Source organism: Cryptotermes secundus, unplaced genomic scaffold (genome assembly GCF_002891405.2).
Source record: "Cryptotermes secundus unplaced genomic scaffold, Csec_1.0 scaffold2162, whole genome shotgun sequence".
NCBI classification, from domain to species: Eukaryota; Metazoa; Arthropoda; class Insecta; order Blattodea; family Kalotermitidae; genus Cryptotermes; species Cryptotermes secundus.
In genome coordinates, this window is record NW_019745118.1 from 62,485 (window position 1) to 83,417 (window position 20,933).

The window sequence follows — 20,933 nt, forward strand, 5'->3', positions numbered from 1 at the left end:
TACTGCGGCCACTTCTGGCATATTGTACCAGCCTCAGATGCTAGATTGAGGGTGATTGTGGAGCAATTGGTGCAGTGAAGATTCGCAGGAGAAACCAAAGTACTCGGAGAAAGCCTACCCCAGCGCCACTTTGGCCACAACAAATCTCACTTGACCAGACCGGGGATCAAACCCGGTCCGCCGCGGTGGAAAGCCAGCGACCAAGCGCTTGAGCTATGGTGCGACCTAGATTTCAATAAGTCTCATATTCCTTTCCTATATTAGTTCCGTAAAGGCTGGTCATTAATGAGAAATGTAATGAAGTTACATCGAGACTGAAACTAAAACACATATGCACTGCTACAATGTTATATGATGTATGTACATGATTCGGCCATGGAAGGCCGTTTTCAGGCAACATTTCTGTGAGCAATCCTAATGCACTGCGAAATAATCGACTGTAATTCCTTTTATTACTTTCGTTTCATTTCATTCATATTAACACTATTATATAGTATAACAACATATGCACATGACAATCGCTATGCGATATTGAAGTGTTAATCAATATTATTGATTGTAGCATTATAGACGGGAAATTTCATAGACTATAAATGGAACGTCAGTGTAACAGAATGCCTGTATATAATATTAAGTCTATACACTGTTCACTGGCACATGTGATTTGCATTTCTGATCCATTGTTAGATGCCGTTTTAAATCATGTTTGTGTAAGAATAGACAAAAAAATAGAATGGATTTAAGTGGATATACATGAAGTAAAAGCAACAATTCGCCCATAGTCATCAGTTAAATTGTTAATTATATATATCCTAATCCAATTTGATTATTTTTAACTGCAGCTGTCACAAGGAGATGCGCTGAGCTGCCATTTCTTCTCTGTTTGTATTCCTATGATGTGTTTTTATCTCTGAATGAACTGGTCTGCTTATTATATCTTCCTGACATAGATGGTTCTAATATATGGAGTGGAATTTTGCATCTCTGTGAACGTAGACGTGAATAAATCAACAGAAATATTTAATTATTCCCTGTCAATCATTTTGAACTTTAGTGGTGAAACAGGTATCCGGAGCAGTTTACTCTCGAACTTCATTTCATGGTTGTACTCAACAATAAAGTTGCGGATAATCTGAAAATAAAATTATAGGGTTAGTCAGTTATGAAAATTAATTTTTGGTTTATTTGGTAGTATACGTTAGTTATAGTGTAGTTCAAATCTATCACCACAACCGTACACGAATAACAGTCTAGCTCTCAGCACGCAGAACATAAGCATCTAGTTACCATTCGATGAAAATATTTTACATATTTTACGCATCCTATATTCAGTAGTACGCTCTGCACAGAACCGAATATAATCATAATACATAACGATTTCGGACCACCATATATAGTAGGGCACTGTAGTATTCACAAAAACAGAACGCAATAATCACACAATACGTATGCATTGGAGAGAACTTCAGGAATAAGAAGTACTACTCGCAGCTTCGTATTATCGACTAATACATACAAGCACATGAAATGTGTTTAACAACAGATGTTTCATAGAGAACTCTAACTTGAATCACATAATGTCAAATTATTTATTATTATATTATATTTAAACTAATTCCTACCCCTGATATGTTCCTCGATTTCAAGAATTTTATGATATATTATGAATTTAGATAATCTTGTACACTTATTACTACACACGTTAGTGGAACTCGGTGAAACTTAAAACTAAAGTTGATATACATAAATATAATTCTTGAATCTGTCTGATATTATTAAAATAAATTTATCACATAAGAATATGATCAGTAGTAATTGAAATATATTGCGTTTGGTCAGACATTTTTATATCTGACTTCCCATCATCAATGTCTCTTTAAAGCAGTTACAAAGTTAGAATATAGATAATATATGAAAGATAAGTTATATTTAATTGCAGCTTTTCACTCACACATATCTGAAAAACGTGTGAAGAGGAAACTTAGCGGAATAAATAAATAAGACATCAAAATGTCACGTTATGGCATGACTATAGACGGGGTTCGGGGCCCCCAGTAGGATAGTTGGTTAAAACACTATGCTGCAAGTCGAAAGGTCACAGGTTCGATTACGGATGAGGTCATTAAATTTTTCAATTGACCTAATACTTCCAGCGGCACTGTCTCTCTGGGGTCGGTTCAGCCTCTAACAGAAATAAGTACCTGGAATTGTCTTGGGGGTAAAAACTTCTGGCTCTTAAAACTGAATTCTCACCGACATCTGTGAGCCAACTGTCAAGAAAATATGGGAACCTCGACGTCTCACAACCCTATACGCCTCCACGGCCTGTTACAGGAGTAGCTTTACTTTTTTATACACTGGTTTTTGATTGGCGATGGTATTTATTGAACACTACAGCTCCTAACTACAAGTAAGTATTAAGCTCTAACTGTTCTACACACTTTAGAAATAGCTATAGGACACACTATGCCTTCTCAATGTCCTGTGTTCGTCGCTAGCCATTGCTTGGTAGGGGAATTAAGCGGTGACCTTTCCCCTTGCTCTGTGCTCCCGAAGTGTCCTCGGCCTCTGTTACCAGTTTCTCAGAGCATCAGCTCACAACTGAACCCCAGTGGTTATCTAACTTCTTTTTGTAACTGAGCCTTTGCTGTCATAGTCCTTATGTAACATCCTCTCTTAGGATATAACGAAATGCCCCTCCTTATACCATCTCGACCCGGACCGCGGAGGAAAGAGCGTTCCTCTGCTGGTCTATATGCTACAGTACATATTGTGACGTAGTGACTACTGCTAGGTAACGGCTCGATGAACATCATCTCGCGCAGGCAGATTCTTGTTAAGCAGCCCGTTGCTAGGTAAACACGTTCCAACGAATACGCAACAATAGAGGACATCCGTTTATACGCAATAGAAGTTTTTTCTGTTCTGTGGTCTTACCCGAGACTATATAGCCTGAAACCCAGGCCGACGAGAGAGAGGGAGAGTAGTGAATCAGTGTAGTATGGTCAGGAGTTGAGAATATCCAGTCGAAGACAGTGATTTTTTTAAATGTTTTAACAAGTTGTATGAAGGTACAGTGAATTCGATTATCAAATCCTAAACCCGCTTCATAAGACACGTAAAATATTAACACGGGACAGAATGTATGTTATGATTTAATTGTTCGTCCAATAATACAGACTAAATGAGAATTAGTAACAGAATAACCAAACATACCTCTTTCTAATGCAGTTTACACTAAAACAATACTTTCTTTAGTTTCACGTGTGGAAAGATATTCCTTTTAATTATTTTGGATTATATTACACTCCAGTCAATTCAGGAACCATTTCAGAAGACCACTGTTGACTTTTTATTTTCGAAGGTTGTTAATACACGTATATAGCGAAGCAGTTCTTTACTTATGTAGATAAGTGTACGAATCGCATACATCTTCCCTTTTCTTTAAAATTAATGTTTCATTCATTTCTCCAATATTTCGTTCTATATATTTTTATATCTGGTATATAATTAACGATCTGCATTATAGAAGACAAAGGTTTGTCCGTAAGTACCGACTTTGCGGAGAAACCTGCTTTATGGCTTTCCAGAATAGGAAACTGCCTTTTGAACAAGGATACTCTAATTTCAATATCTGATACCCTGCTGAAATATCATGTCTTCCTCCATTACTGCCGTCACCTTTTATCTGGTGCTAATTTGTAATTATGAATTATTTTCTTACAAAAATGTATGCTCATTTTCTAGAGAGTACATAGCCACTTGACTGCTTCTATTGAGATCCTTCCTTAAATTAAGATGCACACAAGCATCACAACACACAGACAAGCAACATCAACTACCGACAGACAACACACGTCAACAACATCCCGAAGCAAAAAGATTGGGCCAAGCGGGAAAGAATTCTAGGGATTTTAAGAATTCTTACTTCAAATAACGAAACATAATTTTACAGAATTAACGACGAATCAAATAAGGAAGCTACTGAGGTGTGTGAAAAACTTTTAGTGAACCGACATTCTGGGTAATTTTAACTATTTGTAATTATTTTAATTAACTGGAACGTGGCTATCTTGGACAAAGTGAAGTTTTGTGTGTTGGTGATTTCTTTTTCTACTATAAATGCCTCTGATGATGGCTCCGTGGTGAGCCGAAACATGTAAGGCAGGTGCTGACGAGGTGGAAAACTTAAAAAAGTGTCACATTTGACGGAAGGAACTTTATTGTTAAATGAAGATGAAGAATTTATTAGCCTTTCATGAACCCAAATGTTTAATAAACTAGGAAAAAAGCCCGGTACAGGTCCCAAACCTGAGACAGATTAGTCCATTCTGGATCCTCAAACAGTGTATCTTTAAGATCCGTATTAATATTAGGCCATGTAATCCCATAATTCCAGTGTCTTCCAACTTGATTCTACTTTTCTGTTTTCTGTCATTACATGGAAAACCGATCTCATTCATACGAGATCGTGCCCTCACCTCTTCTCCTCTATTTCGTGGCAAAAACAATAATTCGTAGAGTTATAATGCTCGTTATTAATGCGATTTTAGCTTTCGTCTTACTTTTTCTCTGTTAATTCCTGATATGGTGCTTGGGAAATAGTTCTGAAGCACCTTCAAAATCTATCCTTCCCCTAGAGCGAAAACTCGTATTTCGTATTGATAGAGCGGTAGAAAAGATATGATACTGAAGATACTGGACAACTGCGCATGTCAACATACCTTCGTCACTAATGTTTCTATCTCCAGCTCAGCGAATCTGCGGCCTAAGCACATTCTTGGTCCGAACCCGAAAGGCATTGTCACGAAAGGGTGCGTTCTCTTGCTGTGCTCCGGTTCAGTCTTCAGCCACCGCTCTGGGATGAATTTCGCCGCTTCTGGGCAATACTGCTCCAAGTTACTCAGCATTAGGAGGGGCATAAAGATGTTGGTCTGCAAGAGCAGATGGTCGTATTTGTAAATAAGTTTTGTATAGTCAGATATACATACTATGGACATCACTGGGAAAGCTGGCTGAGGAAAAATGCTTTTTGTATTCTAGACGTGTCTGATGCGAATCTCGGACGGAACTGAGTCCTTCCAAGCAAACACCTGAATCGTATTACAAAATAAGCCACGATTACATAATTTCCGATCAATTGTTCGCTGTCATACAATCTTTCAATGGTATGCATTCTGGCCTACACACGGATTCATTAAATGAGCATCAGTACATAAATGACTGTAATTATTCGATTTTCATCAAATTTGCTATGATGATCATCCTTTAAAATTTGTATCCGCCTAGTGACGTCTGCTTATCACCTTCTTGTTGTTAATAACACCAATATGACGATTATGGAGAATTTTCCAATTATTAGTAGAACTGGGTTTTTGGCAGAGTATTTTCTGTACTTTATGTGACTGAATTTTACCTGGATTGATTTACACGTGTATACAGAATCTCCGAATGAAAGGTATCCAAAATAGAAAAATTATATTCTGAAGCTAATTTTCATACAAGTATACGGTTTACATCATCGGAATGTAAAATTCTGAAAGTTATTTTCCGTGCCCGGCTTGCACGAATGCGCCAGCTGATGACTTTCGGCAAGCTCAGAAACAATGTTGACACCACAGGAACAGGTTCAATGCGTGCTGTGGCTAGAAGAATTGCAATCTTTTACGGCTGTCCAGCATCGTTTTAGAACGCAATATGGACGTCGGCCTCCTACACGGAAAACCATTCGGTTCTGGGACAACAAACTGAGGACTACAGGTAGTCTGTTGCGTGTAAAATCCCCTGGAAAGATACGGACCTCTGAAGAAAATGTCAATCGCATTAGAGAGGCATTCCAGCGAAGTCAGCGCAGATCAATCCGTGCTGCTAGCTTACAGCTACGTACAAATCCCGCGTTCAGCAGTGCACGATGTGCTACACAAAAGGTTACGCGTAAGAGTGTACTAGATTCAGACGATTCAGGCACTAGAACCGAGTGACCGAATAGCACACAAAAACTTCGCTGTGGACGTCCTAGAGAGAACTGACTCATCACCAGATTTTGCAACTTTGTGATGCATATGTAATTTCGCCTAATGCCGGTCATTTAGTGGCCGAAAGTTCTCTTGAAACCTGCTCAAACTCGAGAAATGAAGTTTCTATGACGACACATAACGATCATTTATCTGTATATAAGATCTTATTTCTCACCGCGGCGAGAATTCAAAATACAGTCTCCTGACATATGAAATAAAAATATATTACGTCATAAGTCAGAAAAAACTTATTTTGGAATTGTAAAATACTTACTCCTTTTGGTACTTGATAATCAGCCAGGACCATATCTTTAACTGTTTCTCTGTGATTTCCGACAGCAATTGCGGACATCCTGCAAAAAGTATATTATAACTCTAATTAATTTTAGTTATTATTATTATTATAATTGTTATAATCATCATAATCATCATTATCATCATTAACAGTAGCTTCCAACACCAATATTTCCTTCTCATCTCTTGAATATATGTGCTTATTATATTTTACGTCAGTTATAATTGATCGAAGCTTAAATAATCTTCTCTTGTTCGGGAATTCAATTACTTCCACTGATGGCAACGAAGTAGAAAGCGTCCAGCAGAAGTTTGCAGCCTTATGTTTCAGTAATTTTATTCTTAAAGTTCATTGCAGTTATTCCCATGCTTTGGAGCAATTACAATTGTACTCTTCGCACACTATCCCTTATTCAAATTCACTTTGTGACTAAATTCTTCACTTCTCTTTTGGAAATTGATGATCTTCGAGATCATACTAATTACATTACAGATAGTGCTTTGTTCTTTGTCGGGTCCGTAAGTAATGATGTCCCTCTGTTAGAGTCGCTTCAGTTGCTAATGTTGTTTACAAGGAAATTGATGTATTTGGATCAAAATCTTTTTAATCGTGTTGCATAACGGTATTTTCTTCATACGAGTATTAATGAACTCATTTTATGTGATATAAATGTATGTACAATCATATTTTCTTCCAACATTATGGCTGGCGCGTTTGAGCTTATTGAATATTTATTGTTGTCAAAGTAGCCGTGGTTTGGGCTGGTTGGTTTTCTTTTCTCTGTAAGAGTTTGCCTAACTCCCTCTTTCCTGGAGCTTCTTTTGTAATTAGGATTTAGGCTGTTGTGTGAGCACGTCAATAGATAAATGTTTTGATGGAATTAATATTATTTTATATTGATATATTTAAAACTCGAATAATTTCTTGCTTTAATACTTTATATTAGCATGGTTTTTCCAGGCATTAAAATACAAATTATGTTCAGATTCTGGAGACCACCTTCCCGCCTTCTCCTGAACCTACTCTACACTGGTGATAATCTCAACCCACTGCTTCTAACAGCCCTAACGTCTTCACATTTCCATTAATATTAAGATAATTACGAAGGGAAGAAGCCAGAGAAATTTCTAACAAAACCCTGCATTTTCTCGCCACCTCAGATAAAGTGATTTACACTTCCTTCATGACTTCAATTACACCTGCTCTATTGCTACACTCTGCACCTATCTCTATCTACATTACTGTCACCTTCCACACCGCCTGAACCCACATCATTAATGGTTAAGAAGCTGCAAGTGTGGTTAGCACTTCAATGAGTGTCTGCTTGGGAGCAGCAGATGCTGCTGATAATTCCATGTACTTCTGGCAGTTCAATATAGGTCTGAAATTAGTAATGACCTCCTCGACATGTTGCTTATCGATTTTCGTAAAAATTTTATTAATAATTTCTGTTACAACTATATACGAAAATTGCCTTTATAAACGTATATAACGAGAGCGTTGTTACGGATCAGTGCTGCTGAAAATCTGGATTTCCTCACAATTTATATTGAAAGACGCTAATGTAGAATTTGAAAAAATATGTACAAGGTTTGAGCGGTTGTACAACGTCACAATGAAAGGATATGCACGGCCTCTGCCTAAGAAATTTTCACTTTTATTTGGTTAATTCGCCATATCTTTCAAAACACAAATTTATTGGGCTATATTCCAGATCCGTTCGAATTCTCTTGAAGATTTCCTATCTAGTTGGATTATTAAATGATTAAAAAGCCAAGTAGTGCCAAGTAGTTAATTTGGTTTGTACCTCATGGATTCCTTAATGCACGCCTTCAAGTACTTGAGCTCAGTCAGGATTTCCGAAGTAACTGGCTGATCTTTGTCAGGAAGGTACCGCAGTATTTCTTCGAACAGTTTCTGCTGCTTGTCAGGATTCTTCGCCAAGTGGTAGAGAGCAGCGGCGGTGGAGTAAGAAGTCTGCAGTGTAATATACCAAAGTGCATGTGCTAGTAATATAAAGGTAACGGTAATTTGTCCTTGCGCTTAATTAAAAACCAAATTAATATATATGTATGATTCAGAAATCGAATAGCTCAATCAATCTTGACTTGTGTAATAGAAGGTGGTAAGTGGTTAGCTTCACGCTCCTGCCTCTTTTCGCCGGGGAAAATAATTCCTGTACTCATTTGATAAAGAAATAATTTAATGATATATAATATAAATTCCGTCCTTAGTGTAACAGTTTATTGTAGGTCTTTCGTTTTGCCTTCTTCTACACTACGTGTTTCGGCCGCAAACGGCCATCATCAGATGTATACACTCACGTAGCTGTTACACTGCACACAGTTTAAATTTTAAAAACACACAGGTCTTCCCAATTGGCTAACAGGATCTACTTCGCTGATATTTGTCTGATTCGTACATCATCTTTGTCACCCACACACGCCAATTTTTACATTCATGAACTGGCACTTTTAAAATTTTCAGTTACAATTTTAGAAAACTCCTTTAAAATTTTTTCCAATTTTTAAAATTTAAAATTTAAAATTCTCAGGTTTACTCGCCCTATGTCTATAGTGCTTCAGCGGCTACTTCTTGTTTTCAGCACTGTACAGCTGTTAAACTGTGTAGGCTACGTGTGCACACGTAGTAAAGATAAGCACCGGCACGCAACCAGGGAGCCTACACAGTATAACACCTGTACAGTTCTGAAAACAAGAAGTAGCGGCGACAGCACTATAGACGTGGGGCGAGTAACCCTGAGAATTTTAAATTTAGAATTTTAAAATTTGGGAAAAAATTTAAAATAGTTTTCTAGAATTGGAACTGTAGATTTTAAAAGTGCCAGTTCATGAATATCAAAATTGGCATGTGTGGGTGACAAAGATGATATACGAATCAGACAAATATCAACGAAGTAGATCCTGTTAGCCAATTGGGAAGACCTGTGTGTTTTTAAATTTTAAACTGGGACCAGTGTAACAGCTACGTGAGTGTATACACCTGATGATGGCCGTTTGCGGCCGAAACATGTAGTGTAGAAGAAGGCAAAACGAAAGACCTACAATAAATTGTTACACTTAGGACGGAATTTATATCATATATCTTATAACGTGTAACAGGATGCTTAAATATAATATTGTGAATAATTTAAACTCCTTACCATACACAACCACTCATACAATCTGATAGTAATGAGCTGTGCACTTCATGGGCTTGTTAGAGTGACGACATCAAATATCTTACAATTTGCTGTTGAGAGAAACGCTGAGATGGATTTATCATTTGACCGAACAAATTGGCTAGAGCGGTAACTTTTCTGAGATGGAATAGACAGGTGCCCGATTTTACTACGGGGCAAGACATTGACTATTCTGTCTCTTATCCCTTGTGAATTGTTTCTTCAGTCCCTCCTGATAAATTCCGTGATAGTGCCATACATTAGCCATTAACGTTCGCTTCAGCATCCTTTCAAGTCCATTGTTTTTAATCATCTTACCACTGATTTATACTATAAACTGATCTACTGACCACGTCATTAAAGAAAGTATGAATAGATGAATTGCATCATACAAACGCCTAAAGTGGACAGAAGACGAATGGAAAGCTCAGGCACGTGTAAAGTCGGCGATGAATCATTGGTCTAGGTTACGTATGGAACGGAAGAGAAAATGAATTGTGAGAACAGGGGTACATGGATCGTGTCCAGTGCAGAGCTTCGGTACAAACAGTAGTGAATATGTGGGTTGTGCTGCTAAGGAAGGTGATTACTTTGGTGTGTTCTCACAAGTCTGTATCTTTATTTTTTTATTTATGTAACCGACAAATGACACTGTACGTGTGACGAGACTTGAGCAGAATTATGAACACAGACTTGAGAAAGTGAAAGAAGAGAGAAATATCTATAAAGAGGAACTTTGTGTCTTTTACGGTGAAGAAATATTATTGTAATAATAAACTGAAAGAGGCGGAAACAGAAGATAGTTACAGTACACATCGGATAATTCAGAAATTAAAAAAAAAATTCTAAACGGAAAATTTGAACGAAAAAAATCCACTTAGGAATCTGAGGCATAGATGGTTTGAAAACAATCATCAGAATTGATCTCAAATAAATAGAGTGGGCGAAAGTGCAATGGATTCTTCTGATCCATGAAAGAGTTAGGCGGTTAGATCTTCAGCTAAGTGTAAGCGTTATATGGATTCAAAGGTAGTCCGAGAATCTCTTTACCAACTAACGCAATCATTAAGCACTCTCGAGGGACTCTTCATGGAGTTCGTTACCGTATCAATACCGGCCCCCATCATGTCCAGTGCCATGACCATCGCGGTCTTGGGATCGGGGTCTGTTATCAACAACTTCTCCAAGACAGTCAGTTCCCTGTCAGGGTCCTCTGGCATGGCCTTGAGCCGCTCCATAGCCTGGTTGATGTACTTAAGGCTGAATCTGTAGACAGAACCAGAAATAGATGTATATATACCGTACATAAATGTCAAATGTTACGAGTAGTTGTCAGGAATTGTGACATTTGAATATCGTACAAAATGTCTCTAAGAATACTCACTTCTGAGCGCTACCTACTGGCTGAACGTACGCCTCCAGTCTTAAGATTGAACATTGTATACCCCTAAACGTCTGAAATTGTCTTATCAGTTTGCATTGTGTCGCATCCAGGAATATAGTATTTTCCAATTTGATGGTGTGTTTGCTTTGATGTTGTTCTTGAGATAGCAGCGTTAGCGACATAATTTTAGTTTAAATCCCGGATTGTCTGCAGCTAGTATTTCGAAAACGTGCCTTCGGTTTTCTTAAGATTTCCTAAACTCGAATTCAGAGCATTATGATATTCTTGATTTATTTGATTTGTCTATATCTCTAGATAATATGGCTTCGAAAGTTATCAGAAAATAATTTGAAATAATATGGCCTAACTTGACTTATGGTTCTCTCCCTTTTCTTGAAGTTTGGTAAGAAACAACAATTGTTATGACAAGTTTAAGGGCAGAGAAATGGAGAAGCATATTCTTACTCAATATAGAATAAAGAGGTTTGCAAGATATTTCGTTAATCGCAAAATTGAAACAATTCCTTCAGTAGCTATAGAATTTAAATATTAATTCTGATGAGTACGATTCAGCAGTGGTTTAGAGCGGCCGCATACCAACTGCGTCAAGACAAGCAATAAGACACGAGACTAAAGACGCAGTCTTGCTTCATTCGTAATTCGCCAGCATGAAGCTGACGTCAGCATCATGACTCAGACCGGTGTGCGGCGGTTTGCATAATTTCATTCTTTCAACTGTGCTCCTTTCTTTGCGCCATATCTCAGACATCGTGTCTTGACTGTTACATGTCTTGACGCATCCCGGTGTGCGACCTACCTTAGAGAGAGCTGCGGTGTGATGACAAGAAATATATATCTTCTACAACAAGATTTCTCTGTCTGCAGTTTATATAAATCAGAACAAATTTGGTAGTCTCTTTTTTAAATTCGCATAGTGGGGGGGAGTCCAGTTGGGTCCACTCGATACGGCGGCCACTGTTGACCTACCGTACCTGCCCCGGATGATTATGATGATGGAGAATTTTGTGGAATGATGATTGGAAAGGGAAACCGAAGTACTCGGAGAAAACCTGCTCCAGCGCCAATTTGTCAACCACAAATCACACTTGACCAGACCCGAGATCGAACCCAGGCCGTCGCGGTGGGAAGCCAGCGACTCTCCGCCTGTGCTATGATGCGGCCAAATTTGGTCTTATTATTAGTATTCATTCTTAATTTATTCTTAATTTTAATGTTGTCCTCTACCTGAGAAAGTTTCAAAAAGTTAATTTTTTATTAAACCGCTGTGAGAATTATAATGCATTGTAATATATCTAAGCTCGTAAAAGGGCATGTAACCAGACTTGAGGTTTTCGTGGCAGCTAAAAGTTAAAAACTCTTTTCGGGTTGGATCCCTCCTCAATTCGTGTCAGAAGTCTTACACTTGGAGAACCTTTCTGCCTCCATCAATGTTATCCTCTACAATTCCTCCCAATAACTTATCTAATAAAAGTTGAGCAGTGTATATTTTGGCAATGAACTATATTAAAATATGTTATATAAAATATTGTTTCTTATTTGTTACGTACTCAGTAAACTTATCTGAGACTTTCACAAATTTCCGCCATGTTGGTGTGCTCACGTATTTCCACATCGGGAAATTAATTTCCATTTTGTGCAAACAGTCGAACTGTACTTGTATATAATTTATCATCTTTTGAGGCTCTGAGTCCGGTGCAAGATCTGCATCCAGGCAGCCCAGGCGCGTGTCCAGAGCAATATACACAATGGCTGTCGGAACATACAGAAATACGTGTATAAAACGCAGATAAAAATAAACATACGCTTCATAGAATAACAATAACAATAACGTAAGATAAGGATTTTGCAGGTTTCTGCCATATATACACATATATATGGCTACATTATATGATACCGTTATGACCAGAGATTTCAGCCTGAGAACATATCTGATTTTTTAATAAGTTTTTATTTTTTTTAGCAAAGAGAAGGTATTGCGAAATGCTAGTACAATATAAACTGCCTAAATTACTCAAAGTACATTAGAATCTTAATGAGATATTTCAGGAACTCCCTAGAATTATATCTAAGCCATCCCCATACAAATTTGCTACATTCGTTGCACGTTAATGAAACTCTATCGACTTACACCCAGTAAAGGTTAGTGATCATCATAGTATGCCGCTTAAATTTTGGACCCAATACACATTCTGAACTCACACTCTCACCCCATGCAATGCGTGTCCTGAACACACGATTAGGGGTGCAATTGACTGCTATCAGTAATTCAGTTACACAAATTTTCCTACCTTTTTTTCATTTCACAAGCGTCTGTTTGGCAATACCACAGGTGAGTTGTGCAAAATATACGTACTACAAACTGTAAATTAGATGCAACCTAAAAGTATATTAATTATAATCAAGCCATTGATTAAGGAATCCGATCCAACTGTTTAAGGACTCCTAAAAATATCAGACGTAAATTTATTTCATAATTCAGGAACAAAAGAAGCGATATATATAAGTAAATATTCGTAAACTTAGAGCAGAGATGTTAAACTGTAACATTAGTTATTCATGCACAGTTACCAATCAATACGAAGAGTTACCAAGGCGTAATTAATTTTGTAAATTATTGACAAGGGTTATGCGCTTCCAGATACAAGAAATAATTTTAATAAGTTAAAGAATTCCCACTCTCGACAATTTAAATAACATATGGTTATTTTTAATTGATTTTTTTTAATTAACCTAATCATTCCGACCGCACTATGGCCCTGGGATCGACTCAGACTCTAAAAGAAATGAGTCCCAGGATTTAATTAAATAAATTTCCTGGGGAGTAAAACGCGGCCGGATCGTAAGGCTGACAAATTTACCGCCATTTTGAGCACATTGTCTAGATAATGTGGAACCCCCAACGCCTCAGAACCCTATGAGCCTTCATGGTCTGTTACAGGATTAGCTTCATTTTTTTTTTAATTTTAGAGTTGGTTTTATTAATTAGAAAAACGTATACAACTGAGACACCAGAAATGAGACTAAACCGTCCGAGGGTGAAACTGGTACTGATTATGTTAAGATTTGAAGTCTTCAAGGCGGTGACTATGAATAACACTGTTTTCTAGAATGTGGCGTCGTGTAGATATTTTGTTAACCGACATTTCGAAGGAAGGTATCGCCTCAATCTTCAGGGTATTAATGAGTTTAAAGGGTATATATTGCGAAATATTGATCATATTCCGGCAGAATTAATTAGAGCAGAGATTAAATATTATATTTTGTGGTTCCTAAATTAAATAATACTAATCAGAAAGGCAGAGTTGTCTCAGCAGTGGAAGGACTCGCCTGTCTACAGGAGGAATGAGGCAACTGACGGTTAAACCGATATATAGATTAAATTATTTTGAACTATTAATGTAGATTTTGAAAAGCGTGATGAATTACTGTGTGGGAATGTTTTCTTCCTTCAGACGCCGGAAGACAGTGGGAAGTGCACTGAGACCGCACATTACGTAGCAGTAGCATTCAAGGTAGGCTGTGGTTCGGTTAGGAGGAAAGTATTGTCCATGATTCTAATTGGAATTTTATACACTTGAATGTAGTTAGAGCAATTAATATATGTTTAATTTCGCTTTTCTAGACGGAAGCCGCTATTTCCTTGAAATAGGTCCTCAGTTATCCTAACGAGGATGAGTGGATCCCGTTCCAGACCCACTACTACTTAGAAAATGTGGTAGCGCCGGGAATCGAACCCAGATCTCTAGATCTGACCAATAGACCACAGAGGCGGTCAGCAATAAGCATAAAGAGTGAAATACACAATACTGTCATTTGGCTTATATTTTTCTCTAGTTTTGAAGCGTAATGACTCGTATTGAGGAGAAACAGCCATTAAAGTTGCTAGAGCAGGGTGCTGAGGGCACGCTGTAGCGTAGTTGGTTGAGGAACTATACTATAAGCCGGAAGGTCGCAGGTTCGACTCCCGATGAGGTCATCGGAATTTTCAATTTACCTAATAATTCCACATGTACTACGGCCAGAGTTTGGCTCAGCTTTCGACAGATATGAGTACCAGGAATCGTTCAGAGGGCAAAGGGTGGCTGAGGTGTAAGGCCGAAAACCACGTCAACAACTGTGAGCCGATTATCTACGAAAAGAGCCTCGACGCGTCAAAATCCTTTCGGTTTCCACGGACTCTAACAGGGCTAGCTTTACCTTACACAGTAGGATGTTGAGGGGAATACATTGAATTAGAGAGAATAACATAATAGGAAGCACTAAGATTGCCAAATGTGCATCTTCATGGAGGTTACAACTTTCCAGACATTCTTAGAATGATGAGATTGGAAGGGCATATAGAATGCGTTGTACACAAGAAAAGTGTCTTTGTAGTTATCATAGAACCTGAACGACAGAAACCACTCAGAAGTCCTAGACGTACACGGGTATATAAAATGAGAATTGTTTTCGAAGGAATGTAATGGAGTGTGTTCATTTGATTAATGTGATTCCGGATACAGACTAGTGGCAGAATTTTGTCAACATTATTATGGATATTCTGGTTCCATCAAATAACGGGAGTCGCTTGAGTGGCTGACGATCTGCTGGCTTCTCCACAAAAACTGAGGTCCATCAAGTATTTGGTATTGACATATAAATTTTGGCTTCCTCAAACAGAAGTCTGGAGTCCCGGCTAAGTCCGAGAACCCCATTCCGCGCTATCCTACCTTCAACGGTGACTCGGTTCTATAGTGATATAAATGTCATGTTATGTTACTGTCCATGGATACTTGCACTCGAATCCCCATTTGCAGAGTTCGTTGCCGAAATCATCAGGCATTTCCAAGTTTTCGTCTCTTATCAGTCTGATTCTGTAATGAAGAGGATACTCTTTAGGAAGAGGTGTGATGAACATTTATGCGTATTTTGCAGACACTATTATCCAAATTAGTATCAAACTGAACGGGTAATATTGGCGCTTCTCCTCGTGGGATAGAGTTGCTTTCAGTCTCAGCATAATGGCTGAAATATAAATAAAGGAATAACACTAGGTTTAAGCGAGTGGAGTTTACTCGTGAGAAGAAAAGACATCCAAAGTCTCTACTCTAGTATTAAGAATCTGTAAATATTCGTGGCTGCCCTATATGTAAAGAATGAGAGTGTACATTTCATAATATCTGTGGATGTTCGCTATTAACTCCGTGGTGTGATATTGAAAGAGGGTAGTCACATGCTTTTCTACTAGCTTTCCTTAGTGTTCTCCCTAAAGAGAAAGATTACGCGGGTGTATGTACAAGTAAGTCTAGCGTGTGTAGAAAATTATATAATTTACCTCTTCAAGAAATCGTTGGCAACGGAATCGATGGGTGTCACATACAATTTCGTTGACTTCGGCTGCATCATAGTGGGATTCACTTTCGATCTGAACTTCTGCCACGTTTCACCTTGACTGAAATAAAGCGTAGCTGGTGTAAATTTTTTAAATCTAAATGAGTGCCTGCTTCTAGTTAGGAAATACAGTTTATTCATGTGCCTGGTAGTGGAGGTATAGTCCCACACATTCTTTCCCCCGTCACCAAATATTAATTTGATTTCAACTAAACGCCCCAGACGTTTTAACCTAGGGAAAGAGCCTCCGGCAGCAGTTTGTAGATGGTCGTGTTTTCCCTAGATCGGGTTAGAACGATGTGAAGAATGGTTTACCTCTTGTATCTGCCCAGAATCGAACTGCAACTCTTCAGCCTGACACCAGACAGTCTGCTCACGAATGTAGTTAATTAAGTTAGTGAAGGTTTTCTTGATCTTACAGAAACAATCCTGTCACTATTGTTGTATTACGTTGGGTATGTCCAGAATATCTGGATTCACTGCTGAAGGAGGCTAAGAGGAACGAGGAGTGGAAAGACATTCAGAAATAAATGAGCATTAGGCTGTATGTGGGATTCTAGCAAAAATGACTGTAAACAGTGCGATCTTTTGCTTTTCTACGGCCTGCAATCCCGCAGAAGCTCCACCACCCATCCGATTATTGCAACGCGCTTTCGACCTTGATCCACAAGTCCAGAGCTCTGCGCAATCATAACAGTTTACATGATACACCTCAAGGTCTTATTCAGACATAGCGGATTGAGCAGGCATACCATCCCATGCGCTGCTCTCTGTGGGGGATGGGTTCTCTCCCATGGAAACGGAACTCACAGCGCATTACATGGCCCTCGTGGAACTACGGAGTCGGTAACTGTCACCGGTTATTCAACATTCGGGACATTAGGCGTGCTAATAGGTTTCCTAGTAGAAAACCAGAAATCAGTGGTGATGAATGTGGTATAATGTTCATGATGGCCCCCCATAGTGAATGTGCGAGGCGCAGACCTTCAGTAATCTAACCTCTGTCTACATGGAATGAAGATTTAATAGGTAAATAAACATTAAATTTGAAGGTGTCCTTTACTTCTCCACAAATCTTTGTGCTAGCCGCTCTACGTTGTCTATACTATCTTGATAAATAAAGAGTTCTTTAAATCAGTGCACATATAATATATACATTGTGCTGAGTTTCCAAATGCCACAATTAATGTACGATAATAAAACAATCACAATTTGTGATGCCTCGAATAATTAAATGGCTAATGTCCACAGTTAAGAAGTACACTTCACTGTACAGAATGGCGTCTTTTGTTAAATCAATGCTTCATATTTTTCTTAGTCGAGTCAATGTTTTCTGATGCACTAATTCCCTGGCGAAACTAAGGTAATCTGATTTTGATTAATTGTGGAGTAGCACGTTGCTGCAACCACCAGCATATGGCTCCTCTTACTCAAACAGTCCAGGATCCACCGGAAGAAAAGTTTTGATTGAATTACTGAGAGGAGCACTGGACAATAGTCAAATCTCCCGGCATGTTTCACGGTAAAAGAGATGATTAGATACGAGTTATGAGTGATGCCAGAGAGGTATGAAAGCATAACTGTATTATGTGGGCAAGGAACTCTTCCAATATCTATACGAATTCAGAACCAGAGTTCACACATTTATCTCTTAACTACGTGTATTATGCCTCCTACACTCTCTCATTCATCACTGCAGCCTTTACCACCAGTGACACAATTTTCTGTAATTTATCAAGGACAGGACACAGAACGTTATTCTGATCAGGGCACTACACGGCAGACCTTCTGTGTTGGCTTGATCATACGTCCTCTCTTCTCATGATATACCAACTGAGCCACGCAAATCAACTCATGACAGGGAGTGCATATGCTTGCAATCGAATAGGGGTACGGAGGATTAATAGGGTACACACGTGATTTTTATATTCAGGATCTACGGCGATATAAATTAATACAAGTAGGTATTTCGCTATGAAACGCAATGATTTAAGTTCAATAATGTTCATGTTATTAAATTTATATTCTGATTGTATTGGAAATTACTCCGCATTCGAGGAAGTAACTGATACGGGTTGAACGAAGAGAGATTTCAGTCAAAGGAAGAATATTCAGACACAGTGGATCATCAGGTGACTTGAAACCTCTAATTTGGTCAGGAAGCTGAGTAAATAGATCAAAAAGTTCATATGAACCATTCCAATATCTGCTGCTACTGATTCGTGGTTAATTCATAAGCTTAACGTTTATTTCAAAAGGTTTACCATTCTTATTTCCAGGGATTATTTGAAGAATAATAGGTTCTACTCACTAACAGGAACTGAATTTACAGTATTCGTGTCCTTTGTCCGGCAAAGTCATGAAGAGGGCTTATTGCAAAATAGTAAATATTAATTTGATTTGTTTCATTTTGGTCCGTCACATTAACAGTTACAATTACAAAAGACAAGTCCGTCCAATGTGACTATTTCAGTTTTCTCACTTGATGATTCACTAGCCTTACATGTTTCGATCCATTTGGATCATCTTCAGAGGCACCAAACACTTTTTAGAAACCACTATCACTGTTGTCATATCAAATACACATGTAATGTCCAAGTACACAATGTTCCATCTATCACTCACAGCAGCCTTTCTGTTTATAGAAATATTTAAAGTTGTTTTAAACGAAGAAACAACTAGCCCAGTCGGTTTCATGCAGGAATTTGCTACGTCTGCTTATGACGAGCAAAAATCAGGAATAAACAACATCTAACTCCGAAGACTGGGTTGCTTGTGGGACCTGTAACGCTTAATCTGAAAAACCACGTATTCCGCCAACCATCCGTCCTTTCAAATGTAACATAAAATCTCTTCGGTGACCAGGTTCCTCTGCGGACTACCAGAGCCGGGATTCTCATCATTACATGTATCATTTTATAGAACAAGACCAAGGAGGGCTATATAATAAAATATAACCTTAACCGTTCAGCGTGGTTTGACGTGTATGTTTCGTCAGGTATTTAAATCGTCTGGGGGGGTTCGACGTGTATGTTTCGTCCAGCTGCACACGTATGTTATAACGCCTATAATAATTGATGGTTTTGCTGTAGATTGTTAGATTTTTCACTGGCCTGTTGTCAGGAGGACTGTATTTAAACTTATCACCTGACATGCCTAAGTAAGGTAATCATGTCAAGGTGACAATTCGGAATTTTCTTATGAACACCTCAACCAAGGGGGTACCCTCGCTCTAGAGGATTTGGCTGTGATATCATGACCTCCCAGCAAACAACAGGCAAACGGCCCTCACCTCAGAATCCTATAACTACACTCTGCAACTCACTGTCCCTGGCAAACAGCTACAAGTCACAGGAAGATTATCCGTCGCAATTGCCTCTCCAGCATAATTGAATGCACAGGGATGCCAGATGCAATGTTACAAGTGTCAGGGTTTCGGCCACTTCTGGCTAAACTTCAAGTAGTGCCCACGATGTCCAAGGTACGTGGTAGCACTGACTCCATGTGTTCCAAAGAATTAAAAACGCAGAGAACTGTCCTAAATGCTACAGTGCAAAGCAGAGCATCGAAGTAGATACAGCGGCTGTAAGTGTGCCGAAGCAACGTATACACAGGAAAGGCTTTACAGCTCCCATTAACCGACTCTGGCCACCTTCTTTGGCCCAAACTGGCAATGCCAGGGACAGGACATCTGCAGCTGCGCAGGACAACAATTCACCTGCCACTGCAAATGATTAGAGTTCGAAAACAATAGACTTACCTCTTGATGAATGCAGCATTGAAGGATAAGTGGTAAGAATAATGACCACAATGCAGTAAATATTGAAGGGAATACGGGCAGGAGAGTTGGCCAACGGCCTCCTTGCCGTGATACTGAGAACTGTGTCTTGTAGAAAAAAGAGCCTAAGGTAACTAAGCCCAAGGAGCTAATGTTTACAGTCATTACTTAACAATTTCTGCTCTATGGCTGCTTATTTTGCTGTCGTTGCCTAGCAACGCGTCTACATACCACATACCACTAACTCCATGGCGAACAGACCTTTTGGGAGCAAATATTCTCTTATGTTGTCAAGATATCTGTCACGTTTAAATAAACAAGAATTCATTACCTTGCCAAAACCAAAACACCAATGTGGGCTGGATCTCATCCAGTATTCAATATTCATACACGATTCCCTTAATATCCATTTTTATACTGTCACCCTCTCTACACCAACTCTTTGCCAACTAATCTTTCCGTAAGGCAGGGTGGGGCGCAGAGACTTCCTTTATTTGAAGGCGAATAGAAGAAAAAATATTGCTGACAGACAAAATTTATGTTTAGCTAATGAAAGAGCATACTTTAAAGTTTTAAATCATGTAGTTTTAAGCAAAATATCTTGAAGCTGGTGGCCACCGTTCTCTGTGCACTGATGCAACCGTTTTCTGAAGTTCCCTTCTGCACGTTCCAACATGTGCACCGGAATTTGGGCTACTTCCTGCCGAATAACATTCTTCAGCTGAAGCAGGTTTGTGGGGCGATGTTTTAAAACCTCTGCCTTGAGGTATCCCCATAAAAAAATCACAGGGAGTTAGATCAGGTGAGTGCGCTGCCCACGGGATGTCACCTCGAAGCAAGATGAGCCGCCCGGGGAACTTTGCCTCAAAATGTTATCGAAGCTCGGG

At 38.8% G+C, this 20,933-nt stretch overlaps 1 protein-coding gene across 1 annotated transcript in view; it reads right to left on the minus strand.

Moving 5' to 3' along the window:
* Positions 1–430: 430 nt before the first annotated feature.
* The window catches only part of LOC111875057 (probable cytochrome P450 301a1, mitochondrial), a 31,679-nt gene continuing 11,176 nt past the window's right edge, over positions 431–20,933 (minus strand). The window contains exons 4-11 of the mRNA XM_023871096.2: positions 16,213–16,329; positions 15,675–15,751; positions 12,446–12,647; positions 10,597–10,759; positions 8,120–8,289; positions 6,292–6,370; positions 4,725–4,934; positions 431–1,132 (exon numbers count right to left, since the gene is read on the minus strand). Of these exons, the coding sequence (XP_023726864.1) occupies positions 1,025–1,132; positions 4,725–4,934; positions 6,292–6,370; positions 8,120–8,289; positions 10,597–10,759; positions 12,446–12,647; positions 15,675–15,751; positions 16,213–16,329 (1,126 nt within the window). The 3' untranslated portion in view covers positions 431–1,024. The remainder of the gene's footprint in view (positions 1,133–4,724; positions 4,935–6,291; positions 6,371–8,119; positions 8,290–10,596; positions 10,760–12,445; positions 12,648–15,674; positions 15,752–16,212; positions 16,330–20,933) is intronic.